This window comes from Heterocephalus glaber, unplaced genomic scaffold (assembly GCF_053883595.1).
Source record: "Heterocephalus glaber isolate CG9 unplaced genomic scaffold, H.glaber_assembly_v1.0 deba00000546, whole genome shotgun sequence".
Taxonomy (NCBI): domain Eukaryota; kingdom Metazoa; phylum Chordata; class Mammalia; order Rodentia; family Bathyergidae; genus Heterocephalus; species Heterocephalus glaber.
Genome location: NW_028258147.1, coordinates 1,422,538 through 1,444,058, shown reverse-complemented (window position 1 = coordinate 1,444,058; position 21,521 = coordinate 1,422,538). Strand labels below are relative to the sequence as shown.

General features: G+C 39.5%; 1 protein-coding gene across 10 annotated transcripts in view; it reads left to right on the top strand.

The window, feature by feature from the left end:
• Window positions 1-21,521, top strand: part of Pde1c (phosphodiesterase 1C) — a 667,339-nt gene that overhangs the window by 355,396 nt on the left and 290,422 nt on the right. For 8 of the 10 annotated variants that reach the window (XR_015448679.1, XM_087204515.1, XM_087204518.1 and 5 more), the window contains one exon: window positions 17,668-17,694. The exons of the other annotated variants lie outside the window; for them this stretch is intronic. Coding sequence is in view for 6 of the 8 variants with exons in the window: in XM_087204515.1 (XP_087060641.1) it covers window positions 17,668-17,694 (27 nt within the window). In the remaining 2 variants the exon portion in view is untranslated. The remainder of the gene's footprint in view (window positions 1-17,667; window positions 17,695-21,521) is intronic. 10 annotated transcript variants of the gene reach the window in all.

The window sequence follows — 21,521 nt, the reverse complement described above, 5'->3', positions numbered from 1 at the left end:
ATGGAAAGAGATCTCTAAATTTCAGTTACTTCATTGGGTTCTAAATGGTTTGGGTTATTGAGGAGAGCTGATCTGAAAGTTTGTCTTTTTTTGTATGTGAAAACATTCATAAACAATAAACTGCTGATCACCTTAGTCCAAAACTGTAGTGAAGGCTGTACATTTAGCTTGCTCCTTCCTTGACCCAACAGCTTCCAGAGAGATGCATTCCATATCCACTCCAAACTCATTTCATCACATATTTGCTATCAGGGATCTAGGGTGGTTTTAATAGTTTAAAACTATTTCTCCAAATATGTTTTGTAGGCATTCTGTTCCTAGCAAGTGCAGTGATGGCAAAACCAGCTCCTTTCCAGTTTGTTTGGCTGCCATTATTGTTTTTGAAAGGATGCACACACTCAAACAAAACAAAACAAATTTTTAAAAAGGTGCTTATCTGCCTTTAAGCCTTAGGGAAGACCACACCCCAACCATATATTCTGTTTCCAAGGGGAAGCAATAAAGTAGTATGTGTTTCTTTCAGGGGTTCCTATTTAAAGGTGCAATGTATGTATAAACCCATTCCATCAGTAATTCAAATGAGCTTCATTGGCGTTGATCTCATGGGAAACTATGTCAAGTAATTGGATTGTTGACTTGTCTGGCTAGCACAAGTAGAGGCTGTAAGCTTGTGTGGAAGTCTTGTCTCTCTGGCTGGCAGGTACTTCTGACAGTTTAGATGCCTGTAAGGCAGTGGTGTTTACAGTAAGTTCATGTGCAGTGTCTTGAACATTACATCTAATTATATTGTGCTGCTCACAGAAAGTTTCTTGTGTTCACAAAGTCTGGGTCCTAGGAATGCAACGAGGGAAGTGTGGCCAAGCTGGTTTCCTCACTTTCCTGACTGAGAGAGACTCAGAAGGACTCATAGCCATACCTCAGGAACTGCTTCTCTGAGCTGCTTCACAATTCAAGCCTATTCCAAGAAGCTTCTCAAGCTAGAGACAGCTTTTGGCCAGATCAGCAAAGCTGATCTGAGGTGGGAACTTGTGTAGAAAAGCATTTAGCACTTACTCTGTCTTGTAGCTTTCTTAGTTTCTTATCTGTTAGGTTCCTCTCCCTAAGGTGTTGCAGTGTGATGTACACAGTTTCATTTTCTAGTCTTCAGTGTCTACCCACAATCTAGAGCCTTTGAACATGAAAAGTGGGCTGATTCTTCCCCCAGTGTATGTTTTTGACTCCTTCCTGCTCAATAGCAATTCCATAAGATTCAGTTTTGCTTTATCATCTGAAAAGAGATGTGTCATTATTTGTTATTGTAATACATTTTTACTGCTATGATGAATTCGACTACTATTCATTATTTGAAATCAAGTCCACAGTGGTAGAATAAGTTGCTAACATCTTTGAAAACCAAAGCACATGCTCATTTATACAACTTGGAAAAACACTTCAGGAGTCTACAAAATAGAGACCCTTAGGAGGTGGAAGGGAGTGTGTGTTATTTGTCCACTCAACAGATTGTAAGTAAGAAAAAGGAAGCTGCTCTTTCAACATTTTAGAAGGAGCCAATAGCCACACTTGGATTTTCATACCAATTTATTGCCATGGTACCTTATGGAAAGCCTTCTAAGTGACCACAGATGGTCAGGAATTCAGTTCAATTGGTCTGTGGCCATGCGAGGTCAAGATGTGATCATCTCACACATGGATTACTTAATGGTATCTTTTCTCCTTCTTGTCAGTATTTGCCCTATTTGATTTACTGTTGCATTTTTCATCTTCTCTATTAGGATAATGTAAGTTCCATGAAAGCAGATATTCTGTAAGTCTTGTTCCCATTGTGCCTCCAGTGCCTGTAACAGGGTTTGGCACATAGTAGATACTTAATCAGTAGGTGATGAAGAAGCATAAAGACTCTAATGGGAACTTTTTAATATGCAAAATGAAGATATGTATATATTTGAGTCAGTGTATGGGCCATGAGACCTATCAGCATAATGTGCCCTGAGCTAGCTGGGAATAGGTTCTATTAGCATCATTATCTAATCTGGAATAGGACCTGGGTAAGATGTGGCAAAGACACTACCCAAGACTGAATCCCATTCCTGTGTTTATTGAAGTTCTCCCTTTCCCTCATCTCTCTCCTTTTCCATACTGGTGAGGATTTCTGTGGTTATCATCTGCAAAGAATCTACAGTGGAGGAATTACATAGGATAATCCTCAATCTATTCCAGCCACACCGATCTCCCTTCTCTTTCTTTCTGGCACTTCTCCCCATCTAAAGACGGTGCAATCTATTTATTTGTAATGTTTATTGCCTGCCCTTCCCAACTAGAATATAAGCTTCTTGAAGTAGTTATTTTTTGTCTTTGTCTCTGTCTTTGTTTTTGCCTGCTTTGCTTACTGGTTTATACTCAGTGCCTACAGTTGCACCTGGTATATAAGACATTGTCAACACTTACTTGAAACCTAGAGGTTTTTTTTTTAATGTTTCTTCAGGAAAAAATTGGGAAAAAATTTTAACCCCTCATTGTGGCATTATGAACATACAGACGATGCTTGGAATGTAGAGCTTGGGAGTGTTAAAGATCTCCCCCTTGAGTGAGGTGCTGTACACTAGTGCAGAGACCCACTGTGATTCCAGTGGTGTGATGTTCCTAAGCCTCCTTCTGCAGCTCTGCCGGCCTCATACACATATTCACATCTCTGAGCTAGAAAGGAACAAGCGCTGCGCACCTGAACTTTCTTCAGTGAGTCTGCCAGGAGGATGCTGCCTTCTTATTCTTCTCAAAGAAGCCTCGTTTTTACTTTTCTGTAATCTTTGGTTGTGTCCCATTGATTGTCATCATAATTCTTTCCTCCATAGGGTTGGGAGGACTTCTTTTTTTTTTGTACCGGGGATCAAACTTGGGTTCTTGCGCTTGTGCAGCAGGTGGCGAAACCATTGAGCTAAATCCCCGGCCCTGGGAAGACTTCTTAAGAGCCCCTCCCAATCACATTGATGGCTATGGATGAGCTCATGAGCTCATGGCTGCTCAAGTTTGAGCAAGTGAGTCATGTTTTGTGCTTTGGGTCCTCAGCAGGAATAGTTCTGTTGCCAGCCTCCCTCATGATAACAAAAAGGTATTCCCATGCTGCAGTGTTTTTTCTTTATAATTGAGAGCAAGAAGACAGGTTTTACTTATTCCTTGGCATTTGTTGTCACTATTGTACTAACCTAAACTTTCACTTTTTTTCCCAACTATATGGTAGTCCGTATAATGAATTTTATGCTTATACTATGGTGTAATAAGATGACAAAACATTTTTGCACTGTTTAAAGTAATATTATGAGTATAAAGGCAGGAATGTGGCTACTAGGTTAGTAGACTGGAGCAATTAATTTTTTTTTTATTTTTTATTTTGCTTATCTAGCGTCCTTTCCCCACTCCCTTATCACAGTAACATGCCGTGGTTCCCAGTTAATCCCCTCAGTCCCATCTCAGAACTGGGCTCATGTTTTGGGACTTAGAATCTTAGAATTTTTCCTTCCTTACATTTGTGGCTGGTTTCAGGATGGCACGGATCCCACACAGGAATATCAGAGCCCTTCACTAACCTTTCTGTTGCCTGTGGGAGACTGGCACTTTTCCCTTCTGTGCTTTCTTGCCAACTGCTGTTGGGTCCATTTCCCATTGTCTTCATTAAGAAAGACTTTCCTATGATGATGCAAGAAACCAAACCTCACAGAGAAGCAGAGGGGAGAAGTAGAGTGGGAACCCCTGGGTCAGCTCCTGCAGATGTTCCTCTGATTCTTTTGGCTGTCCCAGCTGCACAAGCCAGTTGGCCTCTGTTTTTACTTAGGCTGTTTTGAGTTTATTTTCTCTGAAAGAGTCTTAACTGATGCCTCACTGGTGTACAGAGAACTTGAGTGACTTTCAAACTACACAACAAAGATGAGGGCAAAGCTGCAGGCAAAGACACCTAGATCTTTAGTTTTGTACTTTTATTGAGGCTTTATTACTCTGCATTTTTTTCTACTCATCTGAACTTTTAAATAATATAATTAAAGTTCAGGCAAGTTGGAGTTATTTAATTAACATTTCTTGAATGTCTCTTACATTCCAGGAGCTTTGCTACCTGCATATACAAAAATAGATAAGTTACTTACCTGACCTTTAGTAGTTCATAGGCTAGTGGGAAAGACTGACATGAATACTCAGAAGTGGTGACTATAGATTCAGAGGCCTGGGGCGTTGGTGCCTCTGCCTGAGGGACCAGAGCAGGTGTTAGTGGAGCCCTTAAAGACACAAAGAACATTCCTTTCATTGATATTAGCCTCCTCACAAAGATGCAAAGAAACTTTCTACAAAGATGTGAGAACTAGGAGCTATCACATCCAGCCCAAATTAAATGAGCTAAAAATTCTGAATTGTTTTCATAGACTACTAGAAAAGCTGCTTGTATTTATTGGGGTTATAGCTTGAGTCCTAGTAAGCGTCTCTGTTCCTCTCTCATTGATAACTTCCCAAAGACAAGGCATGGTTGGATCTTTTTGCTGTCATTCAAAATGGAGATCCTGGAGATATAGGGGAGAAATCTTCCAGGTCACCTCAGAAGCAGTTGGCCCCCATACTGGTCAGTGTAGTAGTAAGTTATCTACCCATACTAACCAACCCTCAAAAGCCTTGTTCTTTCCCTTACTGAGAAGGCTACTGTGTGGCATCCTCTTATACCTCATGCAGAATTGAGGGGCAGAGACAAGTTCCTGAATGGAGAGAAGAGTATGTGCAAAGATGCAGTGGCCTGAAAGACTGTGGCACATCAAAGAGTGATGACTCTGGAAAGGAAGGATGAGCGAGGGAATGACACTTGGGATTTTTAAAAGTTATTTTTTGTCTTACTTAAAATTAAACATTCTCGTAGTTTAAGGAGGTGATACTTGAATACATTTTACTACACAACAAAAAAGTGTTATATTCTAGGAATTTTTCTGTCGTGTTTCCTGGAGAAATCTCTTGGTTGTTTTTTATTTTTTAGCGAGTTTGCCTATAAAAAATTATTGAAAGATAATGGGATAGAGAAAGACAAAATGAGGTTTGAATTTTAGGATGATAATTCTGGGTGAAATGTGTAAGACAGCTTGAGGCCTGGAGACCAGTAGGAGGAGATGCAAGTGTTGGGGTACACATGTGAAATGAGAATTGACAGAACTTAGATTTGGAACAGAAAAAGGTTTGGAGAACTTGTTGTCTGCCAAATTTATTTTGATTTAGACATATTTGGCTTGGATATATAGACTTGGAGAAAGCAGAATGATAAACCTGACTGTAAACATGTTGGCCTGGTGCTGTCTGGAATGTCCCAATAGCTGTTGGTGACATAGTCTGGAACTCTGGAGAAAAGCTTTGGCTTGGGTCTGAAAGTCTTGTTTATGAATTAAAGCCTTGCAAGAAGATGACCAAGGGAAGAGGGCACTTACCTGCATCTCACTGAAAAAGCCATTTCAGGTGGATGATTTTAAAAGTTGTTTATTTTCCTCAGATGACATGTTTACTGTGTTAGTGAGTTTTCCCAGCCTCTCATTTAATTGGAAACGTCAGGTGATTCAGCACATTTTTTATTTGGCTACTCCTAGGTATATAGTATATTAGTTATTGGAAGCCTTAGAAGGGATTTGAAAGTGTCAGAAGAAAAGTCTGGTACTAAGGAAAGTCAGTTCTAGCCAGGGAAGTGAGATAGTTTTATATACACAAAAAAGTTAAAAAGAACAGAATAGGGCCGGGAATTTAGCTCAGTGGTTTTGCCGCCTGCTGCGCAAGCGCAAGGACCTGATTTCGATCCCTGGTCCAAAAACAAAACAAAACAAAACAAAACACAATAAAAGAGAGAGCTATAACTAATTGCTAAATGAGTGACATTGACATCACATGTTAGGGTACAGAGAAGGCACAGATTTGTGTTTGAGAAATTGATTTTGAGTCTTTTTCTTCCTAATAAAATCATGTAAGTCTGTCTGAATGCATTCTTAATATGTATTACAGTACAGAAAGTGGTGGATATCAAAAATTGTAAATATATTCTTACATTTTGAGGGCAGTTGTCTTGAATACTAACACAGTTTAATTGTACATTATTACTTATCATAATTTGGTTGTGATAACTTATTAGCTAATTATAAGTTAATGTTTGGCAGCTAAGTGCTTATTATTTTGGCCAAGCTTTACACATGATTCTGTTGGTTGGAAAACAGCCCTAAGCAGACAGCTTTCTGCATTTCTAGCTCTAGTTTTCTGTCTTTGATTTTTCTGGGTGCATAGAGAACCTTCTTTCTTTATTTCTTGCTTTTCTATACGGAGAAAAGTTGCTTCTGTGAGCTACCTCAGGGCTTTTTGAGAAACAACTGAAAAAGATGATTGTTACATATGACCTACCTAAAGTAGTCTGTGGCAGCTTTGAGACTGACAATTGCTATTTTCCATTAGTAATAAAACATGAATTCTATAAAAAGAGGACACTGTAGTTTTGGAGAAAGTACACTGAATCCATTGATATTCTTTGGGCTGTTATTGGACTATACTCTTTATTTAAAGTGCTCTTGACAGTTGTTATTAAACAAAATGAATACATTTTAATGAGTGCAATGTGAAACGTCGCTACATTGTGAAATTATGAAAGAGTTTAAGTGAGTAATTCAATCAAGAAGACATTAAAATTGGTAACTGCAAATGACTTATTTACATATTTGAACAAATATATACACAGATATATAGAAAAGTCAATCACCATTCATTCACTTAGCTGTTTTCTAGACTTACCATGCAAGTGACACCATTCTAGGCACCAGGCATATATTGGGAAATGAGACAAAGGCTCCATCTTTCAAGGAATGTTCAGTCTACAGATAGAGACAGATTAAACAGTATTTCCACGAATAAGTGTGTACTGTGATGAGTGCACAGAGAAGTACAGAATGCTGGGAAAACTTTTAAGAGAGGGCCTAAACCTTGTCTCAGATGGAGAGAAGTCCTGGAAAAAGTAAGATTTAAACTGAGATATGAAGAGTAAGTAGATGTGAGTTAAGAAAAGAGTTGGAGAAGAGTGTTGTAGAGTATTCAAGGCCGGGGATCTTTGCATGTGTAAAGATCCAAAACCAGGAAAGAATATAGTGTTCCTGAGAAAAAGAATGGCCACATGGCTGTAGCCTAGACAGGAGACTGCAGGACAGAGCACCGCGGGAGAGGGGCTACATCCTGCTTCATCCACCAGGGGCCTTGGTGAGAGAAGCTATTGCCTGTAGGGGTGCACTGGACAACTTTTGAGGAGCTAGACCAAACTGGACATGGATAGGAGGGGAGAAGGGAGAAGGTGGCATCTAGGCTAATGCCTAGGTTTTTAGCCAGAATCCCCAGATGCTATTTACTTAGCTCAGAATCACTGAAGGGGGAACAACTGTACAGGTTTGACTGTGAGTGCAAGCAGACTGAGTGGAGAATAGATCGATGTTGAGCTCATTTTTGGATATACTGAATATGAGAGTCCTATAGAGCATCCCTGGGGAGATACAGTGGATAAGTGAACGTACAGATTAAAGGAAAGATGTAGATCTGAGACATAGTAAGGAAGCCAACAAAGTAAGAAGAAAAACTCTGTGGATACATGCTCATGTGTGAATGATGCTGAATTAATATTCCTATAAATTTTACAAGTAGAGAGAATACAGTGGCAGACTGAATAGTGAGATAGAAGTTGTTAGGAAACCAAAAGTTTATATATATTATCTCATTGGCTCTTAGTTGTTCAAATTAATAGGAAAGCCCATCTAGTAATGAGTATACATAGCTTTGCTTAAGAACTTATATGTATTGGGTAATGCTCAGCACAATCTAGAGACAGAAGCTGAAGATGAGACCTTCATCAGAGATATTCTGGAAGGTACAGGACAGGACCCAGGTAACTGAGGCCCAGAGCCAAGACCCCAGAGCACTATAGAAGGTCCTTGAGAAATTTGGTTGATTGGAATCCTTCTGAACCATGGATAATCTTGTTTATCTAGTTTCCAAACATCCAAAATCCTTAAATAACCAGGGAGTTTCCTGTGCTCTGGAGACACACTTAGAAGCTTGGAAAGCTGCTCCAAAAGTGTTTTATGAGTGGTTCAAGTTTAGACTAATATCCCACCACTTTTTTCCTACCTCTCTAATTTAAATAGGGATGCTTCTGAGAGGTTCTAAAATACTTTCAAATTAAGCCCCATAAAATACATTGTATTAGTATAGTATGCTTTTCTAGAAAATCATTGCTGGAAACCCTGTCTGCTAACTGTGAGTAGCTACAACATTGTCATAAATGGACCTGTGTACCTCATTTGGAAATATAAGGATTAACGATCATAAATCAAGGATCACACACATAGTTTAGAATTGCCGTATCTACTCTCTGTAGAGTCACTGACTGAAATTAGTCATTGTTAAAGAAAAATGACAGAAGTGTTCAAAGCACCCATTAATGGGATCTTTGGCACAGTTTCAGTGAAAATAATTACTATAGTTCAGGAGAATTTGGTTCCAAAGCTCAACTGATTTTAGTTGGCAGAAGAGCTCGAAATGGGGTCAAAGAATGCACCTGCTAGTATTTTTTCCCCTCTGTATTCTGGATAGTGACTTCATTTTCCACATTTAACTTTGTTGAGATTCACAGAGTCTGTGTCCAGAAAGGTTTATGTGGATGATGCTACTATGAGACAGGATTTTAGAGGACACAGGAAGGCTCTGCTCCCAAGGAGTTGTAACGTTAACTCGAGTTCACCTCGTGGTCACATTGTGGTTGTGTAAATGACCAACAACTGCTTTCTGCCAGGGACAGGTTTTTGATAAGAGAAGGAAGGGGGGAGAGTGGAGAAAGTGCAGGTGTACTAACTGGAGTGGGTAGAAAAGGCTTAGAAAAATTAGACTGTCTTTGAAGTTAATCTTGGCATATGATACAGTTTTTGTAGAGAAAAGCAGAGCAAAGAATTAAAGCAACTCTCTGGATAATTCAATTTTTTTTGAAAAGACCTCCCCCTAATTACAGGGATGTGTCTGTGAAGAGTGAGATTTTTGTCTTAATCCTTCGGATTTATCCCCATTTTGGCAGTGCTGTCACAGATACTAAGAGAGATTTTTGTGTTCAGCCTTTCTCATTGATGTTTATTTAAATAAGAGCCAGGCTCCCTGGAAGGAGGTCAAAGAATTCTCTTCTATTCCCAGTCACGAAGTTTTGGTGCACTTACTACACAGCAAGTGGTTGTAGATATATGAATAGATGAATAAATCATTTATGCAAAAAACATACTACTTGAATTTCTACAAGCGTGACATTTACTTTCTATTTTTTTCTCTAAAAACTTTTTCTATTTTTTCTCTTTGGTGCCACCAGTTAGCTCATTGCCCAGGCTTTAGCAGTGGGTTTTTAATTTGAAGGAAATGAAACAGAGTTTGATCTGCTGAAGAAGCCTTGCTTTCCAAAGGAAGATTTCAGCTTTCTTTGGGGAAGGTTCCCATTTGGGGCCTGTAAGGCAGTAATCCAAGTGCTGGAATTTTAAACCCAGCTCTGGAGAGAAATAGGCATGAAAAAAAGGCTTGGATTTCTTTGTCTAGCCTGCTGTCTGCAGGCTGAGGGCCTGGGGAGGGTGAACACTGAAGAAGGGGGCTGGGAACCCAAAGTAAACCAGATTTGCTGTGTGAGCTGGAATGCTTTCAGGTGAGGCTTCCTGTGGGGCTGTTTCCTTGGGATCAGATTACCTTATCCTCAAAAGTTTTCACTGTCCTCTGCCCAGAACTAGATAGAAAGACACCTCTCCCAGGAGTGAGTAGAAAATTGATTGGCTTAGTTATAAATCTCTTTCGGGTTAGCATTCTTCCATTCTTCCCATTTAGCATCACCTATCCCAGACCACACCGGCAAAGGCTTCCTTCATTTGGTTTTGAGCTCATCCCTTCTGGCTAAGCCTGTTTGAGTTTTGTGTCCTGAATAGGAACATCCTTTTTGAAGCGGGCTGAGAAAGCATGAGGCTGTAGAACAGTTTACCCCAATATAAGACATATTAGAATAAAAACCTTAGAAAAGTTAAATAAAAAACAACTCTTTCCTAATGATTGGGCTTTTCTGGGTGAAAGTGAATTTGTGTCATTTCATTGTTTATATTTTTATTTTGTCCTGCCAAGTAGGAAAATAAAATCACCATACACATGGAATTTCATTTTGTGGCTAAGAAATATTTGAGCTACTAAGAGAAGGGATTTTCTTTCTCTGTTGTCTTCTTTCCTCCCCCTAAATGGTGGAAGGTGTCAGGAGATCACAAGTTTGTACATATTTTCTCCTTTGCATTTACCTAGGCAAAAGCATGGGAAAGGCCAATAAACAATATATATCTATATCTATGTCTATATTTATGTCTCTCTCTCTCTATATATATGTGTGTGTGTGTGTGTGCAAATCTAGGTTTTTACACATACATCATGGAAAGGAAATCACTGAAAATGCACAAAGACCTTCCATTCTCAAGAAATGGAGATTAGTTCTTACAAATGATGTAAGATGGATTCAGAAGTTTCTAGACATCCATTTCTTTCCAGTCTGTCTGGTGCATGCCAATGAAAAACAACACCAGAGTATCAGATGATTATTCTGATCCTGGCTCATTTTATGGTTATTTGTGACATTTTATCCCAGTCCACGTTCCCACAAGTGAGATGCATGTGATCAGTCTCATGGGAACATGTAGTTACAGGAGTGTTTTGTTTTTCTCCAAGTCTGTTCTCAACTTCTTTTCCCTGGAGGAAACTGAGGGCTGAGAATCGAGATCTCCACAGCTGTCTCACTGTGTGTCACCAGCAGCAGTGGTCTGTTCAAGCGAGGGTTGCAGACAAGGTCATCTCCAGTGTGAATCCCTGTTACCAGTGATCCCTGGGTACACTGCAGGCAAAGTTAGAATTATCAATGTGTGTGTGCAGCTCCGTATTCAGTTTCCTGTACCTGAGTCTTTGTGTGCCCAACTCCGAGGTGTCTTGCTGTCAGCTTGAACCAGAGCACAGGTTTTGGTTTTTCAAAGCCAGTTTGTTTGAACATTAAGCCTATTTATAAACTTCATTGTTGCAGCACCCATATGGCTCTTGCTGAAAGATACTCATTTTTAAAAAATGAAAGACTGCCAGGCACTTCATAATTTAGCATTAGTGTTTAATCGGATCTCACTTAACCGAACTATTAGAAACAATTCCCAGATCATCTGTTTGGCTTTGAAGTACCTGACACTTATGTCTGATTGCAGGTGTGACCAGTGATTTGGGAACTTCTAGCGATCCAAGCAAACAAAACCCTTCAAAACATCCTTGTTTTCACCTCACTGTTGTTTCTTGCTATTTTTCTTCTGGTACCTCCTGTGCTTCAGGTGGGTGCATCCTTACAGTGGGCAGAATCACCCTTATGCTTGCTTGGTTTCATCCGTTCTCTCCCGATTGGAGCCAGGAGACGTAAAATAAAGTTTGGGGTTTAGAAGTGTCTGCTCAATGACACAGCTATGAAGACCTTTGGAGAACCTTTTACAGTATTGGTCGGTGCTCCTTACCCTGTGATGAATCTTCTGTCTCAGAATCTGCTTGTCAGGATGTGAGCTGGTTGTAAATGAACTGAAAATTTGAAGGGGAGGCTTTTGAGTTCACATGCGCATGAGCACACATGCCCACACGTGCCATTTGATACTTCTTAGGCAAGCCACAGTTCCATTGAAACATTCTGACTTAAACAGATATTGATTTCCAGTGAAGACCAGCTGTCTTTTAATTTGCTTAAGAGGTAAAGGAGTGTAGATCGATCAATAATTGTAGTTGTTACAACTTCCTGAGAATGCTTAGAGGTGCTTGGTAAGCAAGATGTTAATGTCAGTGTTAGGGAGTTACTGATATAAAGGATTTGTGTAAAATTCAGATTTTCTCCTATTCTTTCATCTCTCTTGCCTGTTTTACTGTTCTTCCACACTTCTGTAGCTTCCCATTCATGTTCTGTTCTCTCAGCCCACCTCAAACATGTGCAGAAACTGTGTTGGGGACCCTGTTGGCTCCTCCCTTTCTCCTTCCAGTGGGTTTTGGATTTGAAGATGTTCTTGGAAAGGGAGTCACTGTTCTTTAGTTTCTTGTGGCTAGAAAAGACCTACAAAAGCTAGATAGACCCATAAAGTTTGATCACTTTTTTCTTTCCAGTGAAATAAATGGTTTTTCAACTTAGGGAAAAAGTAGACTTCTGTTAAAAAATATTTTAGGTATTTCTAAGGGTTAATATGATACCTGGTTCATAAATGCTGAGCTTTATTTTCTTTCTTTTTTTTGGTACTGGGGATTGAACTTGGGCCCTTGCGCTTGCACAGCAGGCGGCGAAACCACTGAGTTAAATCCTCAGCCCTGAGCTTTATTTTCTTTTTTCTTGCCTTCTGAGTAATGGCCCACCTTTGAGATTGGGGAAAGTGTGGCTTTCCTGGGCTAACTAGAACTATTGGTAAAGTGGAGGGCAGGGTATACAGGCTGTAGGGTCCCTAGGACATGGGGAAATGCAGGGCAGGGTTTCAGCTCACCTTCCTCTTAGTGGAACTGAGATTACCATCTTCTTTCCTTGTGGTTCATGTAGGCTGAGATGACAACTGGGAATATTCAGTGTTTCTATTCTAGAATAGCAACATTCACCTTTTGTCTTGGCTTTTTTTTTTTTTTTTTGGTACGGGGGATCAAACTCGGGTCCTTTGTCTTGACTTTTAAAATACACTGAAAGCCCTTTCCCCCCAAATTTGGAAACCTATTGGATTATATTATTTTTATACAGTATCACTATTACTAATGTAATAGCAGACCCTTGAACACTTGCTGGATATCCAGCTCTATATGCTAAATGGTTTATGGTCATCATTACATTGAATTTTCCCATCACTGCATAAAGCAGGTATTATTGTTACCAAAATTTTACAGAGAAGGAAATCAGTTCTCAGAGGCATGAAGCTGAAGAAAAGATTTGAGCTCAAGCAATTGATCTTAAGCATGGTGCTCTAATGCCTCTCAAAAAAAAAAAAAGCAGGCAAACAAAACCCCACTTGTACATGTGTGATTGTGTGTGTGTGTGTGTGTGTGTGTGTGAGAGAGAGAGAGAGAGAGAGAGAGAGAGAGAGAGACAGAGAGAGACAGAGAGAGAGAGAGAGAGAGAGGCAGGCAGACAGACACACAGACAAGAGTAGAGTGCATTTTTATTAATAGTTTGTAAAGCACTTCCCTGGGGTGTATTTGAGGTGGGTTGCATACCCTGGCTTCAGGGAGAGAAGCTGCAGCCTGCCCACCATGAAGCTGGCCTCTCAGTCTCCATTCTGCTTCTGTCTTAGCCAAGTCTGAAATCACAGCAGCTCCTGCTCATTCTCTGCTTTCTATATTAGCTCTGTCTAGCTACATGAATCTTGAGATTTGTGCCATATTGTTTCAACTTCCAAAAAATTGTAAATTTAAAGTAAGCTTCAAAAACAAAACAAAAGCATTCCCTTTATCTTTCAGGTAATGAGTCAGGGATAAGTTCTGTTGAAGTTCTTAAGAAACAAAAGGCCAAAAATAAAGTGTTTCTTTTCCAGCTCATTTCCTGTGTTTGGAGGGAGAGAACCCAGTGTATTTATTGTTGTTGGTTTTGTTTGTTTTTGTCTAGTATAGTATCTATGTTTTCTCATGTAGTCGTTTGACTTCTTTGCATCATTTTCTTAATTTTCTTTGAAAGCTTCAGAAGTTCTGTCTCAGCCACTTCTATATTTTTAGGCAAGTTACTTAGCTTCTCAGGGCCTCACTTTCACCAAATGTAAAGTGAGCCAAACCTGTAGGTCTGAATTAATTTCTGAACCAGAAGTGAAAGCAGGAGGACTCAACAATTATAAGCTCCCCAGAACCCTCTCATTGCATTACCCCTGGGTGTAGGAAATTATGACTGTTGTAGATGCCCTTACTGCGCATGGTAAATTTTCACTATACAGAAGGAAATGGGTAACAATAAAGCAGTTATTTATCAGTTACCTGGCAAGTTCATTCATTCATTTAGCAACAGTATATTGAGCATTTGCTAAGCACTATGTTAGGCAAGAGAGAATCACTAGCTGACAGCTGGTAAGCCACCATTCTTTCATCATTGTAATGTAATGCACTGTGACCATTAAGAGTCATAAATGCAAGCACTGGCCACTGTGAGACACACCGAAGGAGCATGGTCCAGTTTGGGAGGCCCGAGAAAGTTTTTGCAATGAGGTCTATCTGAGAACTGAAGGATGAATAGGGCTCCATTAAGTTCTCACTGATTTTGCCCAGTCAAGATGATCTGAGAGTTGACTCTTGAGTCATTTCCATGGAATTGCATTTTTTTTCCTGTGCTTTAAATGCAGGCCTTCAAACAACATTGTAGGGTGATACTATTTGGATTGGGATTGCCTTGATTTGAGGGCTGTGTCTAGCTGGGACAAAATGAGAAGGACCAACTTTATAACATGTGTAGCTAAGAACACATCTGTGGAGGGAGGGACTGAGGGTTAGGAATGTGAACTGCACTGAATTTCCTTTTCCCTGGGTCCACCTCATGTATGACCCATATTTTGACATATGTGAATGACAGCTGCAAATTATTTATTTATTTGGCCAACAGATAATTGTTTGCCAACCATGTGCCAGTTGATGTGTAAGCTCATGTGCCAATTGTGTAAGACAGATGTTCATATGACAGAATTTCTAACCTCAAAAGCTCAGAACAAGGGACAAAGGGACCTAATTTTTTCAGAATGCTCCTTACATGGGAGGCCTGATACTTGGTGAATTTAATACATTATTTCAACCCTAGGTCATTCTGTGTCCTTTACAGACATGGAAATTAAAGCTTGATCCAGCACAGAGCTTGCTGTGGTCTCTCAGACAAGAAGGTGAGGTTGGATTGTGCACCTTGTCTGTCACACTGCTGAGTCCTATTGTCTCCCACACAGTCATAGCCATGAAACAATGCAGTGCAGTGGCATATGCTGTGTGGTAGGTCTTAGCATGCTGTTGGAGCATAGAAGAGGGAGTACAATACTGCTTCCCACAAGAGGTGACTTCTCCCCCATGTCATCTTTATTTAAAAGTATAAATTTTATCACTTCCCGATTAACATTGTTTTCACAATTTTAACACTTATTTCTTGTTCTCTCACTCCATATCCTCTACTTGTTTGGTGACTCCTCCTCTGCCAATCATTCCCAGACTACCTCTTCTACAAAGCTTCATTGAGCCATCACTTGTACTTATTATAATAAAACAATTACTTAGATCCATGTTTTAACTTTCTTTCTAGAGTTCAAATTCTTCTAGAGAGTAGATCTTACAGTTATGAGAATAAGTGGTATGTTAGTGCTTATTACTAGTAAGTGCTAAAAATGAAGCTGTTCTTATTTTTGTTCCTCTTTGATTTGTTCAGCACTCTCAACAGTGTCTTTGTATGTTTCTTGGGAAATGTTGGGGAAACTGTGTAAGCCAGTAGCAAAGGGTGCCTTCTGATCTCTGAAGACACCCTGTACTGATAGAATTAGCTGACATGCTAAGTAGAAGCCAGGGCATCCATCCAGCCTGATTGCCCTCTTGCCTTTGGTTCTTGCACACTCTTAGTGGGTTACTTTATAGTCTTACCAGAGGTTCCTTAGATCAGTTTATGACAGTGCAGTGCTAAGAAGGCTGAGGGTGTGGTCACAGTGTAGCTCACTATGCTCTGTGCCTGCAGATGAAATCTTTGCCCTTGGCTAGAGCCTAGAGAGTGTGAGATGTCATCATGACAGGGTCCAGGCAGAAAGAGTGAATGATCGTTGCCCATGCACCTCAGCTTTTGAGGGGAGGAAAAGGCTCAGTGTTAGGCACTGGGGTGCAGTGGAGAACCACACAAAGAACTTGGCTTCAGGGAGTTTGAGATTCAGGTAAATCTTCTCATTTATTTCTTACAACAAGGTCTTAAGGGAGGTGCTCTGATTATTCTCACTTTACAGACAAAGAAATTGAGGCACAAAGGGGTTGAATAACTGGCCCAACATAGATTTCACTGCCAGAGCCATGTTTGGAACATGGGTAGTTTGTGCTTAGAACCCAAGCCCTAACCACTAGCTTAGTGGACCTTTCTCCCTATATAGGTGATATAATTCAAACATGTAAATGTATTGTTAGATATGTGTATATTCATTTAAGTATCTGTTTAAGTATATGAATATTTTAGAAATATTTTCTAATTATTATCATAATACTCATTCTTTAGAGAAAATTTAGAAAATTCATAAAAGTTAAAATAGAAGAAGTGATCCATTAACAGGCATAATAGGATCATAGTTATTGTTCCAGTCTGTTTTCTTTCAGATAAATACATAGCAGTACCTATCTGGTGAGGGCCACACTGTAGGTCTGTGTCTCATGCTGCTTTTTTTTTACCTAGTACTTAATACTGACATGTTTTAATTTTAGCAGAGATCTGAAATCTCTGTCTCTCTTTTTAAACATGTGGCCTACAGCTCCCAATTAGCCCGTCAGTGCATGGCTGGCTGGGTGCAGTGACAGTAACAGGAAAGCAGGTGTGGAACTAAGAACAACTGGGAAGCATTGTCCTTCCCAGAGATGCTGTGAGATGGGTCTTCCTCTCCCAGCTCTTCCTTTCCTCTGATCCTCTCCACTGCAGTTCCTATTGAAAGTCTTTTGAGCGGCTTCTGAGTAAATATTAACCTACATATACGTGATGACTATTGGGTTAACATGTGTTTATGCCCATTTCCCCCTCAAATGCATTATGACCAAAGTGTGACGGTCAAGGCACAAGTTACTTTCTCCTTTTGATGAATCAAAAAGTCCAATGCACGCAAGATTTGCCCAAGTAACTGACAACTGTAAATAGCAGAGGTTAGGTAGACCTGGGTCTCTTCTTCGCAGGAAAGTGTTCAACCGAGTCCTTGGTAAATTCCTAATGTTGCTCCCACCTTTTGTTTCTGGCCTTTCTCATTGTCCCCTTCCCAAACTCTGCCTGTTTTGAAGACCTCATGTCTGATTTCATGGTTTAGCTGCATGATTACACAAGATTTAACAAGACGCACCCTGGAGGCAGGGGTATCTTGAGGCACAGCACTTGCTTAGCATTCTTGAGACCATGGGTCCTATGCCCAGCAGCTCTCAACTCCATAAGGAACATCCTTAAAGGAACCCTTGCTAGGCAATGGGATATACTAAAAACAATAAACGCACAAATAACTAATGATTATCATTTAAACATACCAAACAAAAGAAATGTTTTTACAAGCCTCTGTCTGTTTATTCTGCGACAACCCCATGAACCTTGCAGATTCAAAGACTGAAATTGGAACTTGGATCTTGCCATGTTTAAAAACCAACTTCAACCAGCATACCACAGTGTTCTTGAAGGGGGTGGAATGTGAGCAGAGCCATTGAGCTCTTGGGATACCATTTTTCACTGTTAAGGAGAAAGTTATATGCATCTGCTTACAATAAAACACAACAATCGCAAAGTTCTATCTGGGCTTTGAAGTCCATATGTTTCATAAAGGGAACCCCAAGACTTCCATGACCATCTCCACTAAAATAATCCCTTTCTTTCATTGCTTGTCACAAGTCCTTTTCTAATATGTGTTCATGTTTTTTTTCCTACAGGAGGAAATACAAGAAAACATCCCAAAGGTAAGAGTGTCTTTCTGGAAAGGGGAAGCTTTCCAGGCCATAATTGACTGAGTCAAGGGTGCCCCAAGTAAGGCTTCTGGTTGACTGGAACTGTAATAAACAGTCTCTTGGTTCCTTCTCAGTGAGTTGCCTTCTTTGTCTCTTGATCACTACTGCTGCTGTAATTAAAAATTGATTGCAGGCATCTAGTGTGGCACAGTGGGGTAGATGACTTCACAGGAGAGTAGATCCTGTGGATTCAGGAGGTAATTACTGCTATGCTTTCTGGTGATTTAAGTAAAACCTGGATCAGAGAGGGATTGAGCTGGCAGAGGCAGAAGGTTTATGGGTAGGGAGCACAAAGTGGTCTTTAACCACATTTGTAATGTCTGAGTTCTCCTTTGCTTCAAATTCTCCTTTGCCTGATTCCTGACAAAATTCAGCTGAGCTCAGAGAATAGGTAAAAATCCCTTCAAGGGGACAACAGTAGCCTTTCAGTCTGACTCTTCAAAAGAATGATTTGAAATAAAATCTCATATACTTTGTGTACCCATTGCATGGAAAGGTGGATATAAAAAGATGAAGTTCTGACCTAGCTCCAGACTGTGTTTTGCAGGCTCTTTGGTATGAGGGTCCTTGAAAGGATCAGGTGAGCGCTGGTCCTGACCTGTGTGGTTATTAAACTTTGGACCCACATCATCTGTATTTATAATTCTAAAATAACCTGATCTTTGAGTGTATGGAGGCCTACCTCCAATGGGGAGCCCTTTTATCAGTGTATATGTGATGTCAACTCCCCATCAAAGTGCCTTTTGATAGACATTGTGTCCTTATCTGGAGAAGTAATATGTTTATTTGTGCATGCACAAAAGGTGTGACCGGGGGAGGGTGAATGACTTCTCTAAATGATAGAACAATAAAGTGAGTTTAGGAAATGTCATGTGTGTTATGGTGGAATTTACTCATTTGTTCATCTTATTAACATATATATGTATATTTAAGGTGTATGATTTAATATTATACTATGCACATGTATAATAAAATAATTACTACAGTGAAGCAAATTAACATATCCATCACCACATATTTTATTTATTGATTCATTTTGTATACACCTTTTTGTTAGTTTTACAGTGATTTGTTTTCATGATTTGTGCAATAATGGTACATATGGGCTCCCATGACATCTTTTATTTCTTCAGCATCATCTCTGGCCACTTAATTCTAACATTACTCATTGTTCTCTAAACTTGAACTATGGTTTCCCAGCAAAGTTGTGACTCTATAGATCCAGATGATCATGGATGTTTTCTTGGTAAGAGCTTTGGTAAACTTGTGGTGAACATATTCACCTGGTGCTTATCTAAGGGTATAGACCTCCTATGTGTTAGGGTGATTTTCCTAAGTGAGGTGGGATAAAGTGTGTTCATTTTACAGTTATCCAGGAAACAAATCAGGATGAGCTAAGGAGTAGATAGATATTGCCTGTCATGATGATACATTGTGTTTTCTCAACACACTGTGCTGAATCTTTGCTATGTGTTTTTGCATATGCTGTTCCCTCTTTCCCAACTGAACCCTGGTCCATCTTGTAGTTAATACTCTGAGCTTTCTGCCTTTTATGTTTTGTAGCTGCCTAATGGGGAGGATTTGTATACTGTGTCTTCTCTTGTCTTGTTACTCATCTGCCACAGTCCCTAGAACGTGCTAGCCCCTTAGTAAGTATTGTTAAGTGCATGATTACTGCTCTTAGAAACTTCACTCTTAAATTGATTTTTTCAGATTATTGATGATGACAACAGGAAGAAGTGCCATAATTATGTCACACACAGTTTAGTCTTGAGTTGTCTAAAATATAAACCTAAGATATTTTTTCATAATCTATAGGATTCCTGATTTACAAACAGGATAACATCAAGTGAATCTTCTCTGGGACTTTTTCAGAATTATTTCTGAATGTGCCAGGATTGGAATGGCATGATTCAACGAAAATCTGCGAAGAGTACTATTTCTTATGTTTAATATACTTATTAAAAATGCTCTTCAGGCATGCATCAGCCACTCTAGTATCAATGCCTTCTTTTTAAGAAGCAGCTTTGGGACTATAATTAATGCAAGTGCCAAAATATTTATTGAGTTATTGAGAAGAGTTTGAAAAGCACATTCCAAAGAAATAGGATTGTTTAGGCATTTTGTTCACCAAACATTTAAAGCTCACAATTCAATTTAAAAGGCCAATTTTTTTCATTGTATTTGATTTTGGTGTCACAGATTTAAACAAATTACACCCAAATAATAAATTCTAATACAATTAAATCTGTTAGTGGTTTTCAACAATGGCATTTTTGATGACCATTTTAATCTCACCTTTTCCCAATGAGCATCATTTCCTGGTAGAAATTCCTATATCCTGTGGTTTCCAAGTAAAGTAATAGTTTAAAGGAGTGGTATTAAAATCTGATATACAATATACAGTACACAGGTCATTGAGAGAAGACTACACCAAAACTTCAAGGCTTCTTGGAGGTTGCTGCACTTTTCTAAATATAGTCAACTTATACAGATGACTAAACAATTCTGTCTTGTTCAGGTTCGTTGGACTCAGGGTAGTAATTGCACGTGAGCCATTGAGCAGAATGTAAATTAATCACTCAGTTTAAAGGGCACAGTTGTCTTCAGTATTAAAAAGTGATTTGTCATTCTCACATGTAGTTAAGCTGGGATATTAGAAATTTCAGAGTTTGCTCAATTTTATTTTAAGGAGAGATAGACAGGTTAGAAGAAGTTTTACAAAAGACCTGCTCAAACCTGTCAAGGTTCAAATTACTATGTTGATTTTTTGAGAGCTTATTTTGCATATCTGATATTAATGTGGTTGTATTTTTATTATCACCATGATTTAAAAAAGGACTGCCTTTTACCTGCTTCATTGAAGTCATTAAAGTGCAAATTAATAAAGGATCAGTTTTAGCTCTTCTACTTTTAGTATTTTTCATATGCAATAGATCTATATTCTACTAATGTCGTTGAATAACAAACCATTGGCAACTGAGTGGCTTAAAGCAACCATTTTATTTTCCTCACAACTTGATGGGTCAGGGATACAGTAAGGACTCGGCTAGGTGGTTTGAATGTGATCCAGCTAGTGTCACCTGGAGATGGTGGCGATGGAGAATTCACTTCCAAGATAGTATCTTCATTCATGTGTTAAGAGCTGTAGTGGTTTAGATCTAAAATGTCCCTCAAAAGTCTGTTGTGTTCAGAGGTGGGGCTTTTGGGAGGTGTTTTGATGGTGGGGGTGCTGTACTCATAAATAGATTAATTTATAGTTTATCAGTTTATAGCTGACTATGTTGTTAAGGAGGCAGGAGTCTAATGGGAAGGAGTGGATCACTGAGGGCATGACTTGGAAGGGTGTATCCTTATCCCAGGCTCCTCCCTTCTCTCTCTACTTCTGGCTGCTTGATGAGTTGAAAAGCTTTCCTCCACAGTGCCCTTCTGCCATATTTCTTCCATGAAATCAGCCAAATGTGGACGAAACCTTCTGAAACCATAAATCAAATAAACCTCTCTTCCTTTAAATTGTGGTTGTTCAGTATTTTGTCTCAGTGATGGGAAAGAAGCCAATACAGAAAATTGGTACTGGACAAGTTGGGTTATTGCTGTGTCTCTACCTACCATGTAGCTCATGTCATGGGATACAGCATGATAAACTGGCAGCTCTGGAGATAATTTACCAAGGCAAAGTTGAAGCAGAAAATTTAATAGGTACATTGTATGGCAGCAGGCAAGGTGATGAAAGAGTCATTTGCCCTGAGCCCTGAGATGACTTGGTTTTACAGGTAGTT